General features: G+C 35.5%; 1 protein-coding gene across 2 annotated transcripts; it reads left to right on the plus strand.

Moving 5' to 3' along the window:
• The first annotated feature begins 3,769 nt into the window (after positions 1-3,769).
• On the plus strand, positions 3,770-15,649 carry SCI1 (splicing regulatory glutamine/lysine-rich-like protein). 2 transcript variants are annotated; one of them, XM_010262310.3, is made up of 4 exons: positions 3,770-3,925; positions 4,006-4,131; positions 7,003-7,058; positions 15,104-15,649. In XM_010262310.3, exons 1-4 carry the CDS (start codon positions 3,877-3,879, stop codon positions 15,332-15,334), a joined length of 462 nt encoding a protein of 153 aa, XP_010260612.1. In that variant the 5' UTR covers positions 3,770-3,876; the 3' UTR covers positions 15,335-15,649. The 2 variants fall into 2 exon arrangements, with proteins under 2 accessions (XP_010260612.1, XP_088748242.1); XM_088892116.1 differs by having other exon boundaries at positions 15,111-15,251.
• Positions 15,650-17,786: the final 2,137 nt, after the last annotated feature.

Here is a 17,786-nt window from a genome sequence, read left to right on the forward strand (position 1 = left end):
AACCCCATATAGTTGGGATAAGGAATGGATGATGATGATGATGAGGAGGAGGAGAAGGAGGAGGAGGTAATTTAAGGTGATGTTTGGTACCATTGTCCATTTTTTAGAAATTGGTGCCACATAAGAGCCACATCGTTTAAAAAATAATGATGATTATTTTGTTTGGTTGGTCGATTTCTCAAATCACTCAAAAAATGATTATTAAAATGAGGCCTAAAAGAGGAATCACCATTTTCAATGATTTTTCTTTTTGGGTCAGTTCCCATTTTTTGGATGACATGACATCTAATGTAGATAAAGGAAATATTTTCCATAAAATAAAAATCACCATTAATATGGCATCAATTATATCAAACAAAAGTATTCTCAAATTTATGAAAAATAATTTCAATGATATATGAAAATATCATCCAAAGAATAGGCAATGGTACCGAACATCACCTAAAGTTTTTTTTTTGTTCATAAACAAAATAATTTAAGTTAAAGAAAGGGTTACTTGTTGACACCTCCCCTAAAGTTTTTGACTATTGTTGAAACCTCCACTAAAGTTTAGTAATTGCCCTTGAACTTTCTAATATAGTTGCAAGTAGACCCCCTTTGTTAGAATCCTCTAACAAGAGACACATAAATGTTAAAAATACCCATGCAATTACTACAGAGGTTGCTGGTTTTTATAGAAAAGCAATAATAATGAAAAAAAGAGAATTTAAAGTTGCAACTTTACCTTTGAACAATTGATGTGAAGAGAAAATTTGGAAAATAAATCAATTTCATTAAAGAGATTGGAAGGGTTTAGACTAGCAATTCATATGAAGAGAAAATTTGAAGAATAAACATTTTAGTGAAAAGTAACTACATGGGTATTTTGGACATTTTCATATCTCTATGTGGAGATGATGTGCCTAAGGGGTATGGGTAAATAAATACATTTGGGAAACCAATAAAAAAACCTGAGGTCATAGCAGAGACTTGGGATCAAATACTCCTAGTTGTGTAAACCTTCAAAAGATATCAAAAAAAGGGAAAATTCCCAATTGGTACCTGAACTTCAACCTGTGTCTATGCGGTACCTCGACTTCCAGAATGTATCTAATAAGTCCCTACCATTAACAGTCCATCAGTTATTTATATCATGTGATGACATGTGGCACTTGAAACTTTTAAAATTGACAAAATTACCCTTAAAAGAAGACACTGTTCTTTCTTTTACCTTTTAAAGAAAACACTATTCATTATCTTCTTCATTGAAATTAAATTAAATGAGAGCAATCTCTCTCTCTATTTGTTACGGACGTTGTTGACAGAGAACATGTTGATACGTCGGTGGCGTTCCTGACCATGGCAGAAGCTCTAAATAATGTGGACTCGATGTTGAATGTCATAGCTAACCTTAATTAGCTATTTAATTTGATTATTAAATTACTCGTAGCTAACCTCATAAATCCGTTTAATGCCATTGGAAAGATCACTGGCAAAATCAACAACAACATTCTTGATCTAGGTCTTGCCAAATTTTTCCTGAATTGCATCAATTTGAAGCTAAACATTCAGCCTCATAACTACTCAGAATCGATGATTGCTGAACCTAAAAGAGGCGAGTTAAAGACTGATAAGTTGGCACAGGATATCACAAATGCAGAACTAGCTCCAACACATCACATTTGACTAGGGTTGTCTCTTAACTTCTTTGCCTTTGACTACGAGATCTTGAATTCTCTTAATCGAGACTGTAATCTTACGAAACAGGCATTTGATGAAGCAATTGCAGAGAAAGACACAGTGGGTGAGGAGTCTTACAAGGATAGCACTTTGATCATGCAACTGCTTCGTGATAACCTCACGTTGTGGACATCAAACATGCATTGTGATGGCACAAACAATATCAAAAAGCAGCTCCTAAGTGCGATGATGAGCAACAATAGTTAGTCTATTTACTTGTAGAAATATTTGGGGTTCACTTCTCATGTGTTTGTTTTTTAATAAGAGAAGATGCTTTGGTATCAACTCCCCCCGTTATTATGAGTTTTTATTTCATCACTTGATTCTTTGACCTTTAGGCAACCAAGATCTGTCGCTTTGCTTCGTTTACTGTCTTCTATTCTATCCTAGAGAGCTTGAAGTTTTGTAGTTGCGATTTTGGACATGGCAAGACTCTTGTTAATCTATTGGTAGCTTGATTTACTGCTTTAGTGTTGGCTTAGCAATGACACAGAGATAAGCCAGGACATCAAGCTTGAGAAGGGATCCTTTATTTTGTCACCTTCAGCGTTATTGTTGGGAAATTGGCTCATTGAAACTTGGAGGAGAAACTCTGAAGCGCGTCTAAAGACACTGTTTTTCAAACGTTATTTACCTCCACTCAGTTTCACTGAATTTGTTGTTGGTTTATAGGAAAATTCGTTTCCAATATACAACAGAGCCTTGGGCGAGAATATGCAACCAACAAAGCTAAAGAGTCTCCGAAGAAACCTTCTGTGAGACTGTAGCATACCAGATTGAGAGAGAGAGAAAGAGAGAGAGTGAGTGATTTTTGAAAATGTTGTATACGAAATGTCTGATTCATGCTCCTAAAATAGTTTCTGAAGAGTTATCAAGAAAAAGTAGGTGCTAGTTTAAAGAAAGGCACATTGAGCAGTCACAGTTTCAAACATTGTGATTGTTTAAAAGGTAGTTAACAGTTAATGACTGTTAACTTTGAATTGTGTCTCTTGATCACACTAATCGAATCATGGCCATTGATCACATCAACGGTCAACATCGCACCAAAAGGCCAAAGCCGCCCTTCGCGAGCCACACGGGTGCGCACAAAGTGTGCCTCTGAAGCACCTCATTGCGCCGCATACACGCGTGTTGCGTGGTAGCAAGCCTCCATACTCTCCTCTACTATTTCTAAGGAGTGTAAATCAGTTTCTATTAAAAAACTTAAAACAAACCAATCATAACCATTGGATTTAATCTCTAATGAAATTAAAATCCAACAGTTACGAGGACACGTGCCTAGTTGGAATCTCTCATTGTCTCTATACCCCCATCTTCCTAGACCATTGATCTCCAAATGCTTTACAATGTGCATGGATGGGATTCATATGCGTGGGCCTTCCTGACTGAGCCCAAAGATGGAACTTTGGTGTTTTGGAACCTTGCCATAAAGAAGCTTTTGTTTAAATTGGTTTATACAAAGTGGTAGATAAAGAAAATTAGATGACACCTGATGGGTAGTTTTGACACTTTCAAAATTAATTGACGGACTATTAATGGTAGAGACCTATTAGACACATTCTGAAAGTTTTGGTACTGTATAGACACGTTTCAAAGTTCGGGGACTGACTTGAAACAATCTCTAAGGCTGTGTTAATTTGTATTGCTGCAAAGTTATGGCAGGGCAAATGATTTGAGTGTAAATTCTGACCTATTTTTCTTTCAAATTTTAGGTTATTTTGTTTGATTGCAATACAAATGAAGTAAATTAAGACATGAAGAGAATAAGGTAAAACTTAAAACAAAATTAACCAAAATTTTTATTTTTTTGTATTAGTGCAAATAAAATTGCACTGCAATCAAAGGCAACCTAAAGTTAAGGTATGATCAAGTCCATCAGGAATTTCCGAAAAAAAATAAAAAATAAAAAATGAAGGAAATTGAAGGGAGAATGACGGTTCAACCCAAGGTCAAAATTTTTAAATTCAAAGTACAATTTGGTAAGTGCCAGCTTGGAATTGATGCCGAGGGAGGGCATGGATACACTCCATTCACAGATCTGCGTTAAGTCTGTCCGTACTTTTTCGGAGATTGAATCTCTAAATAGGCCAAATATTAAATACACAGTAAATTTACAAGCAAATAGCCTCCTTTCCACTAAACCAAATAAACCGAAAAATGGGGAGCGACAAGAAATCAAAGAAAAGACCCTCTACTGAGTCTGATGGTCTGTAGCAACCTTTGCTTTATCTGTATTTTCATTTCATTTCATTTCATTCCAGTGATTAATTTCTTGGATTTTCGCAGATGAAGGGAAACGCAAAAAGCATAGAACAAGGGACGATAAGGAAAAGAAGAGCAGTAAAAACAATAAGAAAGAGAAGTTGAAGAGCAAGAAATCTCACAAGCATTCCAAGCACCATAGGGCTGAAGGTTTGTGGGTTTTAGTGATTTAATATGGGTTTTCGTTTGTCTTTCTTGATTTAACTTCAGAGACTACGAAGTTCCATTTTGATATAGATTATTTGTGTTTGTGATGAAATTCTAGATAAGTTAGGAACTTTTCGTACATAATTCTAGAAAACTTCCGTTTGTGTTTGTGATTTAATATGTGTTCGTGGGTTTTAGTGATTTAATGCTTGCACATTAAACACTAGTAATGCTTTTGATAATCCACTACGAATATGGTTATCTAAAATACCTCAGAGGAACAGAAAACCCAGCAAACGCCCCCAAAAGAGCACCAAAATCAAAACAATAAAAATACCCCTTGAGACAAGTACCAGCACTTCCGCTGAAACTGACCCAAAAAGAGGAAAAAAAGAAAATCTCACCCTTATGACCCACTAAAGATTGCACTCAATCCCTATGCCAAGAGATGACCCTTACTTGAATTAAGAAGAAGAGAGAGAGATTGCAATTTATGTTGCCAATGATTGTATAATCTCCAATGTAAAATGTGGCAGAAGAATTATGAGAAGTGGCAATTTACTTGGAATGTAGATATACATTCAAGTTTGAAAGCTGATAAAATCGTGGAGCTTATGATGCAATGTAACTGAAGTGTCAAATTCATTGATTGGTTCTGTTGGACATTTTTTGATTGTTGCTTAAAGTACTGTATTTTTTTTATCAATAACTGAACCAATTCATTAGATGATTAAGAAGAAAAAAGGTACAACAAGAAACAAAGAAAAAGAGGAGGGATAAGCTCTCTTAGTCAGTGTTTTAAAAGCGCAGGGGCCAATTTGCGCCTGAGGCGCAAGGCGAGGCATGCGCCTTTTTAAGCAAGGCGCAAAATTACAAAAAAGAAAGAAAAAATAAAAAAAAGTCAGAAAATTAAAAAAAAATGCCAAAAATTAAAAAAAAATCAAAAATATTAAATATAATGTTAATAAAAATATAAACTTAAATTTTAAAATAATTTTTTTAAGAAACCTATTATCTAAAACTAAAATACATAAACATAACATGTAAAGTGTATTCAAATGAAACTTCAAAAATAAAAGCAAACATATAAAGCATTTTCAAGCATGTAAAACCCACGATCTCTTTTTTTTTTCCCTTAATTGCATTGCTTCAAGTAGCTAATGTGATGTAAAACATATTGCATTCTTGATTCTATGAGTCACCTTTGTACTACGCCCTTGAGGCATGCCCGAACAAGTCTATGTTAGGCCCATGCATGCCTGGGCTAAGGCGCATGCATGCCTGGGCTGAGGTGCAAGGCGCATCAGGCGCACTAGGCATGCGCCTTTTGAAAGGGGTGCACCTAGGACCTGAGCGAGGCACATACCCTAAAATGTGCCTCGCCTGTGCGCCTAGGCGTGCCTTTTAAATCACTGCTCTTGGTCCTCCCCACTTCGCTTTACCCATTGAAGTCTCACTTCCATACTTTGTGCCAGCCATCTAAATTTTCTTTTTTCATTAATATAACTCCAGTTCCTCTTGTTGCAGCCAATTAATTACTAGCTTGGAGTCACCCTTAACAACTATCTTTCTAATATTTAGCTCCTTTGCCCTTTGTGCTCCTTCCAAGACAGTCACGATCTCTGCTCTGGGTGAATCACATGTACCTTAATCAATGTGAGACCTGTTAGGGACATGAATTTGATTTCCATGAGCACCACCACTATTGGAGTTGTAGTCTTCCAATATGTTGTATTGTTTTTAGACATTGAACTAGGAATAACTCTCTTTGATACCAACTAATGTAGCAGTAAGCATGAAAAGAACAAAATCACCATCTTGTTATGGCTAATAGAACTCTTGAGTCCACAAGAGAAATTGAGAAGATCTCAAATAGAATAAATCCAAAACTTCATTCACTGTTTTAAAACCCCTTGCAATGCTTTCATAACAAGTATTTATAAGAAACAAACCCCTAACTTTGGATCCAAGAGAACTCCTTAAAATAAAAGTTCCCAAAACCCAAATCCTATCATAAACTGATACCTTGCTAGTAAAAATGCTGTAATTTGCTCAAATTATGTCAGATTCACAAGATTGGTCTCATTGTATAACTAGCTGAGAAACCTTTCTGATATTATGTCAAATTCACATTGATAAAAAAATGTCAGATTCACAACCAGGGTTTGAGGCAGTTTCAAATTTATTTTTTTCCATGAAAAGAGTTAAATTTATTTTATAATTGTGTTTAGGGTTAAGGTGAATAATACGTTTTTTTTTCTGGTTTGCCTGTTCCTTTTTTTCATCAACAATTTTGATAAATTTGCATGCATAATATGGTGGAATTTGGATTCCTGTAACTAGATAGGGTTTCAGATCAAGAACAGAAAAGGAAAAGAGAGAAGGAGGGGGGTGAGGAAGAAGGATGGTAGAGGATGTTGAACAAAAGGGGACAAAGGAGAGAGATGTAGGTTGGATGGGTTGACTTTAAGGCATTATTCTATCTTCCTTAAAACAACTTTATGTTATCCAGTTTCTTTGTTATGCTTTAGTGTACCACAATTGTATGGTCACTTTGTGGTAAATTGTGTAAGGATGGCTTTTGTTTATCTTCCTTGGTTATCTTGTTGATGGATTAAAGATCCATATTTCATTTGTTCAATTGTTGGGATAAGTCTTGGATTACGGTGAAGCTTACAAGCAGCCTCATAGCAATGTGACTGCCATCTTTGCAAGATGAATAAAACCTAATCATTGTTTTTTGTTTTTTGTTTTTTGTTTTTTGTTTTTTGATACACATGCAATGCATATGTGCCTCTTTACTGGAACATATGTAAATAAATAATCTTTTTTGTTAATGATTGGATCTATTGACTTAAACAATAATTCATTCAGGCAAGAAGTTGGAGGAGAAACGTGACCACAAACATCATAAACATGACCATCACTCAGTGAGTTCTCTTATCTATGCTATATAAATATGGACAAGATTTAGAACATTAATGTTCTCCATGCATTAAAATTCAAATAGGAACTTCTTTTTTGAAAATTAAGGGATTTGACCATTTCACCTCTACTGCCCTTTAAAAAAAGATAAAGAGAGGGAAATTGCACAATAGAAGAAGCTTCAAAATTTTCATGGATGCATATAAAAACAATTATTTTCTGTCAAATGCTTGCATCTCAAATCCCAAATAAAAGACCAAAAACTTTTCTGAATGCTTTAAACATTGGTGAAAAAAAGAAAAAGACAAAAAAGGGGGAATTGGTAGCTTGATTTTGTCCTTGATCATGCCAAGGTGTCCATTTTACGTGTGATTTGCAGTATTTGCAAAATTAAGGAGAGAAAAAAGATTCAATTAATTTAAATAGAGGGCTCTGGATTGTCCTCAATTATATAAAAAGGAAAGTTACTCAATAATGCCTTATGGATTGAGGAGAAATTGGTTTGGGAGAACACTGAGAATTAATGAGGTGGTTAGGGAGGATGAAGATAGGAATGAGGGAAAAGGGAGCATAGTTTTCAAGGCGTGTAGGCGATTCTGGGTGACGGTGCCTAGTTGCCCAATCGCTAGGGGTGGCAATTTTTCACCCAACCCGCTGAAACCACCCAGTATCTAACCCACCCAACATGCCCATTTACTTGGCGGGTTGGAAATGGGTTGATCACCCATTGGGTCAATTTAAATGGGTTGGGTTGGGTTGGGTTGTGGATAGCCATTGTGATAACCACTATAGATATAATTATTAATTCCTTAGCCATTTTTTTAATTTTCTTCATTTGAATGAAATAATTTATAATAAATGCATTAATTTTCTATTAATTATTGACTAAAATTAGTTTTGTCTCGAATCAACACACTTCACCCAAATCGACATAAATCCAAATCAACTTGACCCGAGTCCGGATCAGCTCAACTTGGTCTAAATATGAGCAGACCCGAACCACCTCGGTTCGGTTCGTTTGGGTCGGACAGCCTAGTCTTAACCCGACCTAGGACAAGCCGATCTAGTCGACCCAAATCTGGAACGGGGCTTGCTCCCGGTTTGGATCGTCCGATCCAGCCTGTATCCGCACATCCCAACTCGAATCCAGACCGGCCCGATTTACTTCTCTTGACTCGCTTCGGGCCAGTCGGTTCGGTCCCAAACCTATGCACAAACCTGATATGGGCTGGTCCAAGTCAATCTGCCATTGACTGAACCGGTCCGGTCTGGTCCGATTGGATCGATCCAGATCTAAACGGTTCAACCACCCTTGATGCGATTAGCTCGAAGACAATCCAATTAGGTAGTTCAAGTTGGTTTGACCGATTTGAACCTAAGTGGTTTGGTCAAACCCAAAACCTGAACATAGTCAAATGGCTTTTCCGCTTGTGTCAAAATAACATGCATGTAATGTGATTTGAACCTTCTTCACTTGTGTATTAGCAACTATTATTACCTCCAAATTATGACCAACTTATTTGTCAAGAAAGTTAGTTTTTTTGTTTTAAGTACATAAATATAAGATCAATGGGTTTGGGCGGGTTGGATTGGGTTAAAGTGGGTTTGGGTTGAACCTAACCCATTTAATTTTATATAATTGGGTCATTAATGGGTTGGCGGGTTAGATGGGTTGGGTTGAAGCTCAACTCAAACCAAACCCAACCCAACCCGCCCAATTGCCACCACTACCAGTTGCCTATGCGATAGGAATTTTATAATATAAAGAACAACTTTTGGCCAGCTCCCTAGTTTTGTGTACCATTCAGCATGTATATTAATTGAAAAAATAGCAATTCTCTTTATTAAGAACATTAAATTTCGTCTAAAAATGTGGTAAATCATCACATCTAAAAGATAAAAATCTTTTTACATATACTAATTTCATTGTTTTCAAAAATAATATTACTATAACAAGTATTTAATAGAGCAATTTCATATCAATTAGCAACTAAAGAAGATTATTAACTTTGTATGATAAATATTCAAGATGGAAAGTAAAATAGAAAAAACAAGGATGGAATTTCTGCTTTATTTAATTAGAGAGAGAGAATAGAAAAAAAGAACCTCTTTGGGCAAGGCACCCAGCCAAGGGTGCCTAGTCGCCTAGCCGATGCCTTGACAAAGGAAGGGGTAAAAATCTATAGTAGGAAAAGAAAATTTAGAACGGATGGTTGGCTGACCCGGCTACTGTCACTTGGGACTTTAAGGATATTTTAAAAAAGGTCAAATGGCTATTGAGGGACATGACAGTTAGATTTCAGTGGATGGGTAGATCGGCTAATGCCTTGGCTGATTATCTTGCTAAACAAGGGGCTACTCGGGTCTCCTTGTATTGGTCTTCTCTGTAATTTTCTTTGTCCTTTGTTATGTTTATTAACTAAAGGGTTGATGGTTTCCTCCATCTCCCCTCCTTAGAGGGGAGGTAGCATCTCGTGCCTCTCCCTAAATTGTACTTTGGCTATAAATTAATAAATCTTACAATTCACTGATAAAAAAAAAAAACGGATCCATTAAAAGATGAAGAAATTATTGAGGGCAAAAAAGATGAGGGTGACGGTTGGGTTGCTCCATTGTGATGTGGGTGACCAGGGTTCAAATCTTGGAAGAGCCTCTTTATTTTTTATTTTATTTTATTTTATATTTTAGATCGAAACCCTAGCTCAATCATCTATAATACTACTTAGTACTGGCATGTACTCTTGTTCTTGACAACAGAATCTTCTAATAACAAAATCTTGAAACAAAAAATTTTCAACTGCTACCATAGAGAGGAAAAAGCAAACAAGAATTACTCATAAATCATAATCCCTATATCACCACCACTAACCATCAAAACCAATTGCTCAATCCTCGTTCTCTTCATCTCCATTACCACCTGCAGCCTTCTGGTTTTTCCGCTTCATTTTTCCAGGATGGCCACCTCCAAGGGGACTGGTTAGTGAAAAATCAATATACTTCTGTGAGTCTACCCTAACCACGAAAGATGGAATGTTGACAACCTGTCTCCCAACCCTGATATGCCTCTGCCTGATGAGCACTCGGGCATGGTGGGTGGACTTTGCCATACCAGACTGGAGAATTTTCTCAAGCGTCATCTTCAGACATTTGTGTTCAAGTTTGGAACAGCCTCTCTATGTTATCTGCAGGGGTAAGGCTGTGTACATCTGTCCCTCCCTAGACCCCATGTTGGCGGGGGCGTCATGCACAGGGCTTCCCCTTTAAGACGAGCGTGACGATTCAGATGAGGAAGAGGTTGCAATTGATGAGATTCATGAAACTAGGAGGTCAATTGATGTGGAGACAGTGGTAAATACTGAATTGGAGGTGAGCAACTCTCTGGGCTTGTTTTTTCTCAGAGGGGGAGGAATTTATGAGGAAAACTTTTAAGGATTTGGAAGAAAAATATGGCAAACCTCCAATTTTAAGTGGGAAAGTTGATTTGTATGAGGATTCAGCTGATTCTAATTTAAAAAAGGGTGGTGTTTGAGATAGACTGAGTCCATTTGTCTTAGCAGGGAAAGTTGATTCAAAGGGTGGGGTAGAAGCTGCAGATCTGACTTTCAAGAAGATTGTGGTGCTAGAATTAGACAGGACCAACGTATGGATCAAAAAGATTTTGAGAAGACTACTAGTGCAGTAAGACAATGTAGAAATTGGAAATATCATCCTTTTGTTCAGGTCTTGAAAGTTTTTGCTAGATTGAAAGGGTGCTTAGTTGGGATTGAAACTGTCAAGAAGGTGAAAAAAGTTAACATGAGGAGCAAAGGAGGTTATCTTTAATCTGGTGGCGGTGTATTGTAATTGAGGGTCATCATTGGTGGTGGTTGCTTGGAGTCTTATGATTTTTTGTATTTTGTTTTATAGTTTGTTGGTTATTTTGATTGGTTTTGTTGGGTTTTGGTTGTTGAGGTTTGCTGTTGAGTTGGTCCCTGTGTTTGCAGTTGCTTTTTCTTCTTTCAGGCGACTTCTAGTCACCTTGTATTTTCTTTTTTCCTTTTAACAAATTTTATTTTATTACCAAAAGCACAGCACCCATTGATGTAATCAATTCCAACTATGCCCTTACACTGATATAGAAGTCTCAAAAATCAAGATCATATTCATTCAATCCTGCAGGGTTCCAGCAACCTTAATTGTATGGGTAGAAGTGGAGAAATATGAGTCACTCCTACAGCCCTACAGGCTTCCACAGCTGTTGTTTATGACTACAAGGGATCAATTTATGTCAAAGAAACCCTAAGCGCCAACTCCAATAGGGTTCCTAATCCTCCAATTCATTGACATTCCAATTCTCTTGTTTTCTTGATTTTGGGTGCAGTTGTCTATAAGTCATCTCTAGCCTTCAAATCTCCAGCAAGAAACTTTCTGAAATCATTAAAAAAGCAAGGCTATTTGACCTATAAATGATAAGCCCTTCAAATTTCCATATACATTTCTGATCCTAGTAGTGTGTGGTTCTTACATGCAAAGAAGAGAAAGAGAAACCTGATCTAATATGAAGTTGAGTTGTAAGGCAAGGAAAATAAAAGAAAATTGGTAGAATTAGAGAGAATGATGGGAGAAGAGAAGAGAAGAGATGTGAGTTTAAGCAGGGAACTCCAAAGTCCAAACTATGGGAGCCATTGTGTCTCAACAGTAAAACATTAAGCTCACTATGAAGGTTTGTCAAAATAGTGTAGTACTCCTCGATGCTCCGATCACCCTGCTGTAAAGTAAGATACTCCTAGAAGAGTTGATATTTCCACTGTGATGTTATCCTGACCAGAATACAGCCTTTGAATATTCTATATCTCTTTGGCTGTATCAAGGAATGTGAAATTGACACTTATTTTTTGGCTCCATATTCCATAACCACATCATGATTTGAGCATTTTCGTACATCCAATCACTGTAGCCACTCAAACCAACCATGAGCTTATCATCTTTCAAGAGCTTTAAGCTCCTCTTAGCTGTCAAAAAATCTCTACAGAATTTGCCTAAGGGATATAGTTCTCACCACTCAGCTTGATAGATGTCATTTGCACTGTAAAATAGTCTGTAACACAACCAAATTTGGTTTGAATTCATCACTTCACTGAGAAGCGGTCACCATAGCTTGCATGAAACATCATCAACACATTTCCACACAGCATGTATTTCTTATCGGTAACAAGAAAGAAAACAACATTCAAGTAGAAGGCTTAAACAACCACATACTGACAGACAGACACACACACACCCCACTGTGACCAATGGTGGCTCAACCAGAAATTAAGAAGAAAGGATCACTAATAGATCTGATCTCTAGAGAGAAATCAATCAGATCAGGTGAGTCTTGGTATAATCATATGTTTCAAAATTGGCTATGATACCTTGTTTTGATGTAATGAATGCTTTAGACTTTAGTAGACAGGCTATGCGTAGAGAAGAGAGGAAGAGACCAAGAAAAGAGAAACTGATGAGTGAAAATGAGTATATTCTCCTCTCTCTCCTTCCCATTTGGCTGATCTTTATAGGAGTGGTTAAACGTGTGTATAATGTCTAATCTGCCTTTATATGCTGGGATGGATTTAAAACATAACAAAAGAAAGACAAATGACTAACTACCCTCAAATTGGTGCCACTTAACACTTTGAATATAAACAAGTCTGTATGCAAAAGGAATTGTCAAAAAAGATGTCCACCAATTCTAGGACAGTTTTCCTTGTCCAAGAGGCTCCTTGAGTTGTTTTAGCTAATGGGTAGTGGAAATCCTGGAAGTATTTGGATTCAGCACATGGACAAAAAAGGCCTGTATGTTAGAGAGTACCCTACAATTGATTTTTGAGAAAGGGAATTCATTCAAAAATTGGAAAGAATCAAGAGACCAATTTTCCTTCCTTTTAGGTGACAGAAATGGAAACTATTTATGCAGTTCTAAGATTTTTTTCTTGGTATTTTGGAACCACCAGTAATTGTTCTACAATGAATTGTATGTATATGTAATATGATATGGCTCACATAGCATAAATAGGGATATTTGTTTGAGAGATTGGGAAAGAATTCTATAGCCATCTTTTGGGAGGAAATTAGTTTGTCTAGTTTTGTAATTAACCTGTGACAGGAACAGGGAAGAACACAGAAAATAGTGAAGAGGAATGGAAAGAACAGAAGAGGAGATTGCTGGAATCAAGTGATATCATCAACCCAACTTTCTCAACGTATATAACTAGCAAGTAAACCCATGCAATGCATGGGGTTGACTAGAAATTCGGATAGGTTTGGATTGACAAATTTGGGTTTTGATATCAGTTATGTTTAGGGTTTATCTTGGGTTGGCCCTTAATACAAGGAGGAAGATGAAACAATGGTGACTTGGGAAACAAAACAGATAAGCAATTTGCCCATGAAGAACCAATGAAAGTATTCTTTCGATAAGAGAAGAGCGTTAAGGATAATGACATAACTACCTATATTTGTACATCATATACTCTTCAAAAAATTTGTTCGGACTCTTGTCTATTTTTGGTGAATAGGGAATTGGTTTTGATTTTCCTAGAATAAGGGGATTTTGGGTGTATTTTTCAGAAGAGATAAGTTTCCAGATTTGATGAGTCCATCAGAGAATAAATAATACCATGGTTAAATGTTTTTCCTATCATAATACTAGATTTCTGTGAATACATTTATTGATCAGGATAGGATGCTAAAGAAGAACATTAAGATCTCAATGTTTTAAATTCCTCCTATCACAGCTTGGAAGAAATTAAAGTCATCTTAAAAGAAGGTGAAATACAGAGATAGATGACTTGAGTGTTTGAACAGATGGTTGGTGAGTCCCTTTTCATGTACAAGGATAGGTAATCCTTCTAAATTCAAAATTCATATGGAAAGATTTCTACCAAAAAAAAGTCATATTGAATCAGTTCTCCTGAGCCCATGATAGCTTGAAATTTGCAAAATGGGGATCATTCTAACTTAAAATGTCAGGGTTATTAAATAAGAAGAGATTATTGTTCTGAAAACAAGAATTCATACTGGAAATGGAAAAAGACAATTGCATCTTAGCACATACTTTTGCGATGTTTAGCTTTGGACTCAGAGCTATTATGCCTTGAATCCTAGTTATTTTATGTAAACACTATGGAATTTCCTGGACAACCAGAATGTTATCTTACATCTGGTAACTTGTAAATTGTAATAAAAGTGCCAAAGCAGCCTGTGGAAGTGATAGGCTAGGAGGAAGACAAATTGGTTATTGTTCATTGGAACTGAAATGGTTTTATGATTATTTTAGCAATTTATACTTTTTTACAGACATGTCCATGAGTCCTTGTTTTTTCTTCTTGCTGAGTCAAACTCCTAGACATGCATCAAATTCTGATTTCCATGTCTGTTCATGCAACACTGGTTGGACCTTGTTTCACATAATAAGTATCAGCATTCACACGAACCATGGAGCAAGGCTAAGTTTTGGCCTGAGATGATGATAGAATCTTAACAGCCCTTCTCATCTGGCTAGCACAATTCTTTGGTTTCATTTCTATTGTTTTCATGTGATTGATCAGATCTAGCATCCAACTCTGAAAGCTCTCCAAGAACATCTATCAGAATTTGAAGACATTGCTTAAAGCTTTTCTTTCATTCCTTGTGGCATTTTTCTAAAAGCTTGAAGTTTTTTTTTTTTTTTTTTATATCTTCTTCCATTGCTGAAGGATCATCTACTCTAATACAATTTTAACATATTTTTAAATAAAATAGAAAAATAGGCAAAACAGAGAAGGGATATGGCCACTTTGAGGGGGTTGGACTCCTAGAGAGAGTTCTTTCCATATTCAAATACTAGTTGAGTTGGATATATACAGACTTCTAATATAACAAACTCCCACAACCCTTACATGCAAGAACGCCACCAACCCACTAAATGCCAACTACTAAACTAACTAGCAGTTTTCATTTTTCATCACAAGATGTTTCCTAGTTTGGCAAGTAATTTTTTGGTTAATGACTTATTTTCTGATGCTCTTGGTTCTTGTCTGCATAATATGAGATCCAAGAGCTTTCTAGTGATGACTACTTCTCAAAGAATAACGAGTTTGCAACCTGGTTGAAAGAAGAGAGAGGATTGTTTTTCTCCGATCTTTCATCTGAATCTGCACGCGAACTGTTTACACAATTCATCAAGGACTGGAACAACCAAAAGCTTGATTCTCGATACTATGAAGGCATCTCTAGTGGTCCACGGACTGCCCACAATTGGAAGTTAGTTGATAAGAAGTGAAGTTGCCAAGTTACAACTGAGTTTAGCTAGCCACTGAGGACTGACGAGATTTTGCTTTTAACTTTGTGGTGTAGTTGGATGCAAATTACATGGTTTCTCTGTGCAATGAGTGTATTTTCAGTTGCTGAGAGTTCAATTTTCTGTAGAATTCCTTAATACTTGCATGTGAGTGATGGAAGATAGAAGATCAGTTTGAAGATACCATGACGATGCCTGCTACTGTGCTATATTGGGATGGTAGATTTGTACTTGAATACAGGTCACAGTAAGAAATTAGAATTAAATACCCATCTTGGAGTTCGGATTTGCTCCTCACCGAGCGCGCCTCACACCAACCTCAGAAATGTAAAGTGGGCTGGGTACTTGTGTCAGAGATTGGTTTCAGTCAGTGTGACGTCCGTTCCAACCCAACAGCCTTGAGGCTGTTTGAACGGTGTGAGCATGGATTTGCACTGACTGAAGCCGAATTTGTTGTATCATATGATTTTGTTGGCTGCCTGTGCTTTAGTGGGCCGTGCTGTGGTGGCATGTGGGCTTGGTCTGGCTGTGCCTGCCTGGCCCATAACCCTTCAAAGGTCAGGTTTGGCACAGCCTACAGTAAGCCCAAGTGAGTCCGAGTTGGGCTGTGCCTTGTGCACAGGCCTGGGACAGGTCCTTTTTTTTGTTTATTTTGTCATTTTTCCATTTTTTGCAAAGTAAAAAAATGATAAAAATTTTGGAAAAAAATAAAAATTTAACAAAAAACTTAACAAAATACAAAATAGACAATTGGAAAGAAATTTTCAGAAATTTTATTTCATTTGAATTTAAATATTTAATGAATACAAATCAAAAAAATAAAAAAAAATAACTTGAAAAAAATTATAATGGAATTGGAATAAAATATAAAAATAATGTAATAAAATTAAAAAAAAAACAAAACTTATAATAATTTAAAAATGTTGTACAATTACTAAGTATACAAAAAATGTTGACTTCATTATTTTGATATTTTCTTCAAGTTCTATCTCCTTGATCTCGATTTAGATTATTTGCTTTTGGTGAAATATCAAGTGAAGTGTTATGCCCTCCCTGATCTTGTAGCTTGTCTTTATCATCCAATCAATCCTTCAAATATATACTCTTCTCCAAGCTTTTATCGTTTATGCTGCTTTTTTTTATCATCAAAAGCCCTATTGCACTAAAATAAGACTCCAATGGAACTGTGAACATCAAAGGGTTTAGAAGATCATGTGTCATGATGGTAAGAATTGGATAATTTTTTATGCTCGTTCAATCAGGCTAAAATATCAAAATTATTTATTTCCTCTAAGTTAAGAGAATCTATTAACTTTGTATAATTATCTTGTAAATAAAAGTTAAGTTCAGTAAATGAACTTGATGATGAAGTGGCATTTGATTTATGCCTTTTATTTATTAAGGACCAAACTCTATCACATTAATAATATTTTAAAATTTTAAATTATTTTTATATTTTAAAAAATATTCACTAATTATAAATAATTGAATAACTAAAATACAAAAAGTTGGGTAATAAAAACCAAAAAATGCATTAGTTGTATCATAAAAAATTGTAAAACAAAATTATACAAACTGCAATTTTCCAATCATCATTGGTTATAAAATCATGGGCATTTTCTCATTATAAAAATTAATAAGAATCTCTTTGTATGAAATACAACTTTAGATGGAATTTCACCTATATTGAACATCTAATACAAATTTTTTACATTTTAAACCATATTTCTGAAATAAATATTTTAATTCTTGTTTTCTTGTATCAGAACTTCTAATATGCATAATACAATTTCTAATTTTAGAAATATAAGGAAAAATAATATTTAAAGCATATTGAACACATAAATTTAAGATGTGACATGAACATCTAATATAAAACAATTTACCATTTAAATATGATTTTAATTAAGATTTTAAAATATCTATTGTTGAATCATTATTAATGGCATTAGCAAAACTAATAAAAATACTTTACATATATTACATTCGGAGTCCAAATATCTTATGTATGTGCAATTTTAGAATTGAGAGTTAACAAAGTAGAGATTAAATTTTGTTTATATGAATAAAAAAATTTTAAAGCATCTACTCTAATTGTATTTCTAGAAACCTTTTTCACTAGGGATTTACTGATTATTGAAAAAATATTTCTAGCCCAGGGTTTTCAACTAATAAAAATGGTTCAACATGTACAATATATTTAGCTAATTTTTGTCTCATTTTTTTAGGGAAAGTTTTTATATTTTACTCTTATAAAAAAAGATTTTTGGAAAGGTCATTTAAGGCAATAACAAACCATGTTAGAGATGCGAGTTCACATCAATGCCCACAGTACATCCCAACCTTGTATTCGGAATATCTCCCGATAATAAGTATGGGAGACAATGAAACATCATCAAGAGGTGTTCCCAATAAAACGTTGTCAGGATGTGCT

The sequence above is a fragment of the Nelumbo nucifera genome, chromosome 7 (assembly GCF_055504915.1).
Source record: "Nelumbo nucifera cultivar China Antique chromosome 7, China Antique-T2T, whole genome shotgun sequence".
Lineage (NCBI taxonomy): Eukaryota > Viridiplantae > Streptophyta > Magnoliopsida > Proteales > Nelumbonaceae > Nelumbo > Nelumbo nucifera.

Coding starts and splice junctions, on each gene's coding strand:
- SCI1 (XM_010262310.3), top strand. CDS start 3,877: ATGGGGAGCGACAAGAAATCAAAGAAAAGACCCTCTACTGAGTCTGAT. Junction 4,132..7,002: donor CAAGCACCATAGGGCTGAAG/GTTTGTGGGTTT, acceptor TAATTCATTCAG/GCAAGAAGTTGGAGGAGAAA. Junction 7,059..15,103: donor ATAAACATGACCATCACTCA/GTGAGTTCTCTT, acceptor GCATAATATGAG/ATCCAAGAGCTTTCTAGTGA.